Here is an 11,312-nt window from a genome sequence, read left to right on the forward strand (position 1 = left end):
GGTAGAAACCTGAAATCTAGACAGAACTGAATACCACAGCCAGGCCGTTACTGCTACACAAACACATCAACCACAGAGCACCTGCAGCAGCTCTTTCCATTAATATCTCAGAAAAGGAAACGCCGGCAAATATGACACAAAATTTCAGCTGCCGCTCAATTTTGCATCTGATTTAAAAGCGTCACTGAAAACAGGCCTTCCTGTCTGCAGCAGGAATGCTCCAAGAGCTACACAAAGTAGCACATGCAACTGGAGGGGCATCATTTTGTTTCATCCTCACTGATATTTAGCTAGCAAAAATGCAATGCATTTCTTGACAGTGGGAGAACTCACACCAGTGTAGTAGCAATTTCTCTTTTGACACCATGTGAACTCGCATTCTAAAGCTATGAACATGTTAGGGACATTTAATCCTTGCAGTAGAGCAACTATTCTGCACTTTACTCAAAGTTTCCTGGCTGATTTTTTTTCTTTCATCTGGCTAATGGGCATCATCTCAGCCCTTTGATGAAGGCAGCACCAGCTTAGGCTGAGAGTTCAGTGTGGTTCATGGAACATCCAGACTCTGGTTTCTAATCAGCACAGCCTTCTACAGCACACTGCTCTGCACTTAGAATAATTTCAGTCAAGCTGTCTGAGTAAGGAGACAAAGACCAATCACCACAATATGTCAGCACTACTGCAATGCCCACCAAATGCCCACTTGTCTTGTAGAAGAGGCAGTTCAATCAAATCACGTCTGGACGTGAAGGATACTTTGCTTTGTTTAACCCCAACGTACACATAATCAAATCAAATGTAAGGCTTTTACCAGATCTCAGTATATCTCATTTAACAACTGTTAGAAACCAAAAGGTTCACAGGTTCACACCTAAAATAAGCAAGCAGAAAACAACTTCAATGATGATGAGAGAAGACAAGGAGATGCAGATACTGGAACAGGTAACAATTAGGGACTCTGTTACACAGACACACGTAACTGGTTCTCATGCTGATAACTGAGTAATAACCTGAAATTTCCTCTCCAAAAGAAGATTTGCCTTAAAAATAAACATTTCTTCAAGCATTTCTTTTATCGGGGGAGGAGCTAAGCCTTAATTCACTGCATATCCATCTCCTTCCTCCTTAACGAAGGCTATCAATTTACTTGATAACTTACAGGAACTTCCGGGCAGAAAAAAACCTTCAGAGATCACAGACAAACATACCATCATTGTTGTCTTTGTAGCACAATATTCTTCCATCAGACTGTAATCCTGGAGGGGCTCGTTTTCAGATGTCCATGAAGGTACATGAAAGTAGTTTCATGCACACCTTCCATCCCTGTGTGGCAATACCATTTACAGAATTAAACCAGAATTTCAGCTCGCACCATAGGAGGACTTCTGATGGAACACCACATTCAAAGAAACGTGGCTCAAAGACAAAGCATCATCCACATACAAGAACAGCAGATCATGCCTGTGGTACCTTCAGATCTGCATAGAGAGTAAATCAAAAGATTACATCATCTAATTAACTAACATACACATCCACGTTAGGGGCTCTGTGTCATGGCAGACAACTATAATAACTCCATTTCAGAGAGGCTGCTCCTTTAGGGATGGCAGTTTATGCTGTTACATAAACCACAAAGGTTTTGCTGTGAAGGGCTAAACACTGTAAGGATGGATAAGTAATCAGGAAGTAGAAGCAAACAAAATCCATGTATTATAAACCAATTGTTAAGAAGGCTTGTGATAGAAACACTTTGACTGTTCCAATAAACAAAGCTGGTAACTCTGTTCCCAATAGTCCAAAGGGTGATAAGAGTGATACTGTGCACAGGAAGATAAATATTATTTCAATGTAAGGCTGACACTTTCCCTTTGAAACATCAGAAAGGCTTTTTACTTCCACCGACAATGTCGTATGAGCACCTGAAAATATTTAAACCCTTGCATTTCATTTTCCCTAGATAACTCTCTTAATCAAGTCTTTCCCCCATTCCCAGCACACAGGTAGCTTCTTATTTCCTGGAACGGGACAGACAAACAGAACTGGAACCAGCTGGTGTTTCTTATGGTAACCTTGTTGGGCTTTACTTTTATAGTTCATGGGTTAATTTTATAGTTGATTGACTAATTATGATTAATGATTCCCGAGCGACAAATCAAGATAGATAAGATAGATTAGCGGATGACTGGAAAGTGTCCAAAAGGAGAAATACAGATATGTACATATACACTGCCCTCAAATTAAATAAAAAATCATCAGCATTCATAGAGTCATGGAATTGGTCGAGTTGGAAGGAACACTTAGAAGGCCCAGCTAGGGTCGGTCATCTAGTCCAACTCCCCTGCAATGAACAGGGACACCTACAGCTTGCTCAAGTAGCTCAGAGCTCAGTACAGCCTGACTGAGAATGTCTCCATGGATGAGGCTTCCACCACATCTCTGGGCAACCAATTCCAGCGCCTCACCACCCTCACTGTAACTGACTTTTTCATCATATCCAACATATACCTACCCTCATTAACTATGAAGCCATCTCCCCTTGCCCTATCACCATAGATGGTGATAAACAGTCCGTCCCCTTCTTCCCTGTAGCTCCCCTTTAGATAGTGAAAGGCTGCTACCAGGTGACCGTAGAGCCTACGGGTAACCATACTTTAGAATAAGGCCTTGGACACAACCGTCCCACAACATCCTTCTCTCCAAATTGGAAAGGTGGATTTAATGGCTGGACTGTTCAATGCACCAAGAAGCACGTCAGCCACCCTACCATGCTGATCACAAAGGGCGCTGATCCATGCATCTGATGGCTAGAAATGCTGCCTTTTACTAAATTATACAGGACTCAATTAACTGCATAGTACAGAAGGGGTTCATTGAACAACATGATTTTTTTTCCGAAGATACGCAGAAAACAAGTTGATGTGTGTATCCAAATTAGGACATACCAGAAGCACATACTTCACCAAACAGGGATCCTGAAATGCTCTTAGCATTAGTATATCATCTTTACTTGTTTCTCTGTTTTAGCCTGCTTTCTCATTAACACCAACGATAGCATCTTCTACCACATCTCCAATGTCAAGCTGCTTCCTTCCAAACACCTTTAGCAATGAACATGGAAATAAAACACACTGCAGTTTACACTCCTGCAGTCCATTGCTTGTAATGGCACATAACCCAAGTGAATGTTTCCTAGGTCCTTTGTATTTCCTGCCCTTCTGAACGTACTGAATATACTTCTGAACAGCAGCTAAAAAGAAAGAATCCTAGAGAAGAACTATGAGTTCTTAATTGGCATTTCCCCCACTTGACTGTGGCCAAAACATAATACTTAAAGACAGAAAGAGCTCACTTGCAATAGCTCCTCATTCTAAGAGCGCTGCTCTGTTAGTCATTAAGCTATCAAAATCTTACTCATGAGAAACAGGATACTTCATGTCCAAAAAGCAACACTACTTAATGCAGAAGGTATCAAAATATCAGCACTTGAAAGCTTTCAAATACAGGTTTAATTCATAAAAGTCAGCTTGTTGGGAGGAGCACCCTCACCTCCCACTTACCTTCATAAGTTTTGTCACCACAGTGAAAAGCAACTTCTAAAAAAGCCACAGTTCATATCTTTCCTTTACATTAATGTAACTTACAATTAGTATATTTAATTTAAACCGCATTTCATTAAACTGGAAGCATTCCAAGATCTGAACAATTCGCTCATACGTATCTTACAAAGTTGATGCATGTGATTTTTGATGCAGTGCCACATGAGATTAACATTCCGATTCCAAAAATGTATGAGCAATTGCATCCACTGTTTAGGGAGAAACTGGACTTTAACCCACTCTGTCTGATGGAAACGTGCACATATTTACTGCACTACAAAGTTCAGCAACTGTGAGAAGAGTCAGCCAGCTGTGTTTTGCCTATGTGACAACAGGAATTCAAACTCTCTAAGTTAAGCAGCCCCAAGGTATGTGTATCAGCCAGCCATGTTCCACTCAAGGGGTTTAGTACAGACTGCCCAGGCAGGTTTTTCCTCCCTTTGGTTGCAGTTCCCTGCCCCACATCAACATGCTAATTCTAGGAAAAATATAGAACATTTTAGTTCTATTGTTTCTCTGCTATTTGTTCCAGCAAAATTAGCACAGGGGAATGTTTTTCAAAGTTTGATGATTACGAGCAGCACAAGAAAGCAGACAGGGTGGGTGACAGCCACTGCAACACAGTAGCAGCCTGAACCATCAGATGTCACTAGGCTCTCAGAGGAGCACAGCCTTCATTTTTTCAGACAGTTCAAACAGCCAGTGGTCCTCCTCAGGAAGTTCAGAGCTCACGAGCATGTGTTCTGCAGAAAGTTAGAGGTACGTGTATCTCTCTGTGCACAGGTCAGGCGCTTTAATGCCCAAGCTCTACTCTTTTCTTCATTCATAACTTATTTCACCGTATAGCATGAGTTAATTTCAGTCCATTAAGCTTTTTGCCTGTAACAGGACAGTCCAATTCCATTCCCTTCAGCCATGCGCTCCTGCCACTAAAGCAGCAATAAAACTGCTCTCAGACCAAAAAGGTAGGAAGAAAGCAACAAAGCGCACAGCTCTTGGGGAGGGGGAAAGAGTTTGAAGATAGGCTGAGTAGAACAATGCAGTCCATGTTGCCAGTTGTCCTGCAGTTATTTGGCTCAGACACACAGTAGAACTAAATTCTAACCAGGTTCTTGGCTCAGCTGAGTTTAAAGAGCTCCAGGTTATCTAGTTAACTGCCTACGTAAGTAGGTAACAAACGCATAAATGAAGATTACCCTACTTATGAGGGCACACAGTGCTAGAAATACAGCATGCTAAACCTGAGGGGACATTTTTACCTGTCAAACCCCAGTCCTGCTGCCGCTGAAACTAAGTACAATTAACTGCAGTGCTAACAGGTCTGATCCCAGGTCAGGATCTCTACCCTGTGAGTAAACGTAAAGCCACATTCCTCAGGGACCTCTAAAAGTAAGAAAATCTACTAAAAAAAAGAAAAAAAAAGAAAAAGAAAAAGAAAGAAAGAAAAGAAAGAAATGAAAAAATAAATTAAAGTCTACCTGTTTCCACAGTTTCAGTCTCAATTTCTTGTTCCTCTGCTACATCTTGCATCAGATAAGTCTCGTCATCATAAACCAGGACCTGAGCAGCATAACCCTGTTCTAGTCTGGCACTAGGAACTGGCTCCACAATCACAGCTGGGAATTCAGAGACTGGCTCATTTTCCTATAGAAAGGGAAAAAAAAAAAAAAAGAAAAAACCCTCTAAATACTGCACTGTTGAACTCCAAATCAGTGTTTTTCTCTTATGCTTTTACAGATTTTTTGAATAATTATAACAGTTGTGAAGACTTTTAAAGGAAATTTTCTTCTAAAGGAAGAGATTGAAAAAAAAAAAAAACAAGTAGAGCTTATTGTTCACTCAGAGGATACTCCTGAATCTCAAAGGTCTTTTTTACTGACTCTAAGCACTTAAAGTTATCTGATGCTTTAAATCTTAAGATATTGGAAAAGACCAAGCTTCTAAGTTACTCAGCTTTACCAAGTGTTTCTTCTCACTCTGCTCCATACGAAATGTAATCAAGCCTTTCTGCACATACTGCAACATACCTTTGTCTGACCCGTATCTTATGAACATTCATGTTTTGGATTAAGTATGTACGTTACCATAAAAGAACTAGCTAATTTGAAGCCCACATGCCTATCTTTCTTTGTTTTAGGATCAGAATATCTGTGGCAGTATATTTAATCTGTTCAAGTGTTGCAGGAGTGGAACCCTGCCAGCTACAGTATTTACTACTACCTACAGGACAGTAGAATGCTTTTGTTGTGGGTTTTTTTCTTTTCTTTTTTTTTTTTTTAAGAATGCAAAATAAAAGCAAATACAACGTTTGAAAAAGGTCCTTCTATTGTTTTGCTCACCTGATCCTACCTTAAGTCACACCTAAGACCATTAATGTAAAGAGATGCTTAATATTGAATTTAATTTCGGAAGCTCAGTCTAAAATTGTACAGCAGGCTTCAAAGCTTCCTACTTCCACTTCTCTGCATTAAAACAACTATGTGCTAAGAGATCCTTGAAAAGCCATCTGCTCTGTAAACACTCCCTCGTCCACTTCACACACAAGCATACAGCAGCTTTTTCTTTCAAATTAGGATAGAAAGTATAAAGCACGTTAGTAAATAGATTCTGCTTATTTGTCTAACCTCGTGGTTTTTCATCCCATTGCTGTCGAACTCCAGGCCAGGGCCTCCAGTGTCAATCACTGCTGATGTCATGGTGCATCCCCTGAAGAGGCTTGCAGAGTTGCTATCTATCCCAAGGACTATAATGCTGATAGGCTGAGGTTATCAAAGGCTTACATTCACAATCCACTTCTGTACAACTGCTAGGAGTGGGCGGCTGAAATACAAAATAATTTTAAGTTATTTGCACCGCTGATATTGAAAAGACTTTCACCAGTTCAGAAAGTTACTGCATGCTGTATCTCTACATCAAGAAAGGGCACCAGCGAACACAAGAGAAAGATTGTGCTGACCTTGGTAAAGGTAACACTGAACACAGCCATATAGAAAAGACAGAGCTTACTTGTCAGACTAACAGGCTAACTTTTTATTAAAAGATAATAAATAACAACCATGTTGATGTTTGACATCAGTGAGAAATTCAAAGTTACAGAGGTACAGATACATACAAACCATGCAATTTGGGCCAGCACGGCTTTCCTAGAGCTACTATTAAGTCAGGATATGTTTTTTTTTAAATGACACTTTCTTTTTTCTACCGATTCCACAGCCACAACAGCTATAGATTCATTATAACACTTTCAACCATATTGCCTTTTTTATATAACACACATCCCATCAATACACATCAGATGATTATCTTTTAAATTAAAAAGCACTGTAGCAGCACCACTTTTTCCTTTTTCTAGAGGAAACTGTCCAGAGTCTGAAGAAGGTCACTGCACATCATAACACTCTAATTTGGGTAAATCACAGACTGGTTGAGCTTACAGAGATACACAACCTGCAACTTCTTCCATCTCTCCTGACCAGACTGAGGAGTAGAGCTTTGTTTCTAAACAGCTACAATATATCTACCCTAAGTATTACTGTTTATCTCCTGTTTCTTTCCAAGAGGCAGATAAACCCCGAGCAGTGAGGAGCAGTTTGCTACAGCACGATGCAACCTAAGAAGTTTAGCTTCTTAGCTCCACAGGAGAAAGCACATATTCCATGTCAGACACAAGAAGCCAATCTGATATCAACTACCCTTGCAGCTAACTGCACTGAGATCAATGCATTGGAGCAGGTTGGATGAGCCAACTTGATCTGGTGTAGTACCAGATCTAGAGGTTGGTGGCCCTGCCTGTAGCAGAGGGTTGGAACTTGATGATCCTTGGGGACCCTCCTAACCCAAGCCCATGATGGTTGTAATACAACTCCAAAGCCCAACATAGACAAAAATAACCAAAAGGAAAAGAAAAAAAACCACTTATCCTGGAAACAGACTGTTCTACTTTTCTGTGATCATCCACATTAGAAATACTGCCAAGCACAATCATAACCCAACAAAAAAAGAGTCCAACAAATGGAAAATTTATTTCAGTTTGGAAGCACAGGCTCCAACCAATTCCAAGCCCCAACATTATTCCAGCAATTCAGGAATAACGCATTGATACAAAAGCAGAGGGAGCTTCAGGCAGCACTCTTGCATAGCCTAACCTGGTCCCCATGCTGTATAGCAATACAAATAAATACTCGTATACTAGAGCACGACTCCTGTCTGGTCATATTGAACCTACGATAATCCCACACAGGTGGCTAACGCAGCTGCAGCAAGAGAGAATGCTTCATGTGTAGATCAGATTATGCCAAAAAAGAAAGAAAGAAATGTATTTATTTGGCTTCTAGGAATGGAGAAGCTTAGATGAATTCTGCACTGATTTCTCTCCAAGCGAATAAGCAATTACCCATAGAAGCAGAGTCAGGGCGATGTAAGGAACACATACACTCTTAGATCATCCTCACTTTCCAGGCACAGCCAATATTTCTAACGAATAAAACCCTCCAAGAGAAAAATACATGGGACAATCATTAGGGCACTACACCCTCGCGTTCACTAAAAGGTGGTATATTTAGACAGATGACACAAAACAGTCCAGGAATCAACGAAAGCTACGGAGTCTCTGGAAATCAGGATTCCAACTTTACACAGAGACTCTTCCTATTCAGTAACTTATTCAACAACCTTGCAGGGTGGAAAAAGACAGCAGCCCACTGACCCAACCTGGTTTAGCAGCGCTCAGACAAACAGAACAACACACATCCTGGTAGGCGTGGGCTGTGCATGCGATAGAGTCCTGCAGACACATCTCTTGTTGAAGGAAGTGGCCAAGCATTCGCTCTCTACCCTATCGCAGAGCAGCACACCCCAGGACATCCTCCTGCCTCCACCTTGAATCTCAGACAACTCTGGGCCTGTTCCCCATCAAGTCCCTTACAACAGGGAAAAGGGCTTTGCTGCACCACATCTAATTCTTTAAACACATATCCTGTGGGAAAACAGAAAGAAACCGAGCTGCTCTCACCCTCAGAAATAGAATCGCAAAATGGTCTGTCTACATACCCAAGCACCTCCCCACAAGAAATCCAAACACTCCTATGATGCTTTCAGCAACTACCAGACAAGGTTAAAAACACTGCGTGCCACAGCTGTGCTGAGCACGTAACAGCCATCCAAAAACAGAACCTTAAGTCAATCCCTCAGCACACAACCGCTCTCCACTTAACAGCAAAGCAAGCACACAGCTCGAAAGAATTAGAAAACTGAAGTCGATAAGCTGGCATGAAAAAGATGGCACAGCACGTCACCTCCCTACGCCAGGTTTGGCTCAAAACAAAACTCAGCATAAACGTGCAAGTCGGTTTAGTTTTACTTCAATTGTAAGCAAACAAAAGAAAAAGAAAACGCGGCGCTTGAAAAAAGCTCCACACGCTTGCACCCACACAGAAAACAAGAAAAACACCCGGAACGCTGGGTAACACTGATGGGAGGCAGCTGCTCCTGCAGCACTCAGAAAACGTGTACGAGCCTCCGGAACAATGTCTCCCTTTTATTCGGTTGGCATCCAGAACCCCAAGGATAGATTTATGTGGATACCTACACAGATACAGCCGCAGGAGCAGGACCGAGGCCAGCAGCACTATCACATACCAGGGCTTTCAAGCAGGCCTTCCTTTGGGTCGGTCAGAATAGCTAAAGAAGTTGGCTTGCACACAGAATCAGTTATACAGACAGAAATGCAGCAGCTGTGATCGCTGCCGAATCCCACTGACTGCAACCAAGGCTTCCTACGGGTACAAAAGCAGTCTTGCACAGGCAGCACCTCGAGCACACCAGTAAATGTCACTTTCACCCTGAGACCTACAAACTTAAAAAGAAACACGTTATGCCAACTGAAAAGCCTTTCCAAGATGTTTTCCCTGACAGAAGAAATTGTGAGTTCATTGTGGTTTCTTGAAACATGGAACACGTCTAGAATCAGAGAAGCTTCTGCAAAAGCAGAAAAAAACAACTTCTCCATAGCTAAAGAATCATAAGGTCTGCCCAAAAAGCTGACGTGGGGCAATCTTTGTATTTCAGGAAAACAAAACAGACAGTCCAGGCTAGTTGCAGCAGCTTATCAACTACAACAAATGGGTACAGAAAAACAACTCAAACAGGGGAGTGCTCAGAGCACACTGTCCTGTCACAACACGTGCCCAAGCATCAGAGCCCCCACCTCACAAGGCAGTCATTCTACTGCTGAACACACAGGAATTATTACCATGGCTCCAATTAACAGTGTACCAACACAGCAAGGATCTCAAGGAACTCAACTTCCACGTTTATTTAACAAGACATTTGACCACCCAAAGTTTGTTCTGGAAGCTCAATAGCTGAAGCCTATGAATCCTATGGACATGCAATTTCGTGGTGACATAAAAAGCACCAGCACTCTGCAGAAAGCTTTGTGACTTCAGTACACCTATCTGGACCCTGCCATGTTTTACCCTACAAGCAGGTTCCCTTCCCACTGGCCCTGAAACCCCTCTCACCCCTCACTGCCCTGCTTGGTCCCAGGCCTCCTCTCTCTGCCGTGCCAACTGTTGGCCCTTAACATCCGTTTCCACTCCCCAGCGGATCAGAGTAGGGAAAAATTATTCATCACTTTACATAATAAAAGAGCAGGGACCAACGCAAAGAAAAAAGTTAAGGATGCGGGTTTAAAAACAAAACAGCACAACAACAAAGGAAGTGGTGTGCACAAGACCGGATTCATTTTCGAAGGATGTTCTAGAGGCCAAAGGGGTGAGAGCATTCGAGTCAGGAAGTTATGGAGACAGAAACCCTCACCCATCTAAGCGACCGCACAGCACAAGGATGCACAGCCTCACGTTCTGGGGCTTTCTGAGGTAGGCACTGCTGGAACCTCATAACAGAGTGCCACCAAAGGGGCCATACAACACCTCCCTTTTCTAAATAACTGATAGCAATGGAGATAGGCAGAGGGCAGGGAACCCTGGCTCAGACCCACGGCATGGTCCCACAAGGACCTGCAGCCATTTATTTCGCTTCCTCAGGATCCGGGAAGCAACGGCTCGTGCAAACAACCCCAGATCCAGACCTCTCTGTTCCTCAGCACCCAATTAACCAGGCAGCTGTACTAAAGCCTCAGGAGGAGCTTTCAGCACACGCTAGCGCGTTGCTACAAAGCTTTCTCCAACACGCCAGCAGCATTCACACCGTTTCAACCCAAAATTACGGCACGAAACGAGGTCCCCATTCCCCACCTTTCGGGCCACAAACCCCGGAGCAGCCTGGACGCGCTACTGCTAGAACCCCACTTCTGGGAGCGCCGAGGACCCTCCAGCGCAGCGCGTGGGCCGGCCGCACCCGCTCCGCGCCGGAGCCGCCGAACACAAGCCCAGCGGCGGGCACCCCGAGCCGGGCCGGGGGAAGGGGAGCGGCCGGCCGGGCGCCGCTCCGGCAGCACGCATGACAGCGAGAGAGCGAGCGGCCGGCGCCGCGCTGCCATCTTCCCCGCGCCCCGCGTAAACAAGGGCTGACCCGCCGCCCCGCAGGCCGCGCCGACGCTGACAGCCGCCGGGAGCCGCCCGCCGAAGGGGCACTCGAAACCGAAAGCGCCGCGGAGCAGGGGCGCCGCCGACCCCTTCCCTCGGGCGGCCGCCCGTCACCGCCCGGCCCGCCCGCCGCGGGAGCCGGCGCCGCGTCCTTACCGTGCCCGCGGTG

At 43.9% G+C, this 11,312-nt stretch overlaps 1 protein-coding gene across 3 annotated transcripts; it reads right to left on the reverse strand.

The window, feature by feature from the left end:
* Window positions 1-1,221: 1,221 nt before the first annotated feature.
* LOC122190884 (ETS-related transcription factor Elf-2-like) lies at window positions 1,222-11,312 on the reverse strand. 3 transcript variants are annotated; one of them, XM_042891020.1, is made up of 4 exons: window positions 11,300-11,312; window positions 6,221-6,416; window positions 5,075-5,240; window positions 1,222-1,323 (listed from the first exon to the last, which is right to left on the reverse strand). In XM_042891020.1, the coding sequence occupies exons 2-4, from the start codon at window positions 6,290-6,292 to the stop codon at window positions 1,244-1,246; spliced, it is 318 nt and encodes a 105-aa protein (XP_042746954.1). In that variant the 5' UTR covers window positions 6,293-6,416; window positions 11,300-11,312; the 3' UTR covers window positions 1,222-1,243. The 3 variants fall into 3 exon arrangements, with proteins under 3 accessions (XP_042746954.1, XP_042746952.1, XP_042746953.1); XM_042891018.1 differs by lacking the exon at window positions 1,222-1,323 and adding an exon at window positions 3,541-4,339; XM_042891019.1 differs by lacking the exons at window positions 1,222-1,323; window positions 11,300-11,312 and adding exons at window positions 3,541-4,339; window positions 10,853-10,885.

The sequence above is a fragment of the Lagopus leucura genome, unplaced genomic scaffold, assembly GCF_019238085.1.
Source record: "Lagopus leucura isolate 7727_CA_CO unplaced genomic scaffold, USGS_WTPT01 100-6_obj-0_obj, whole genome shotgun sequence".
NCBI lineage: Eukaryota > Metazoa > Chordata > Aves > Galliformes > Phasianidae > Lagopus > Lagopus leucura.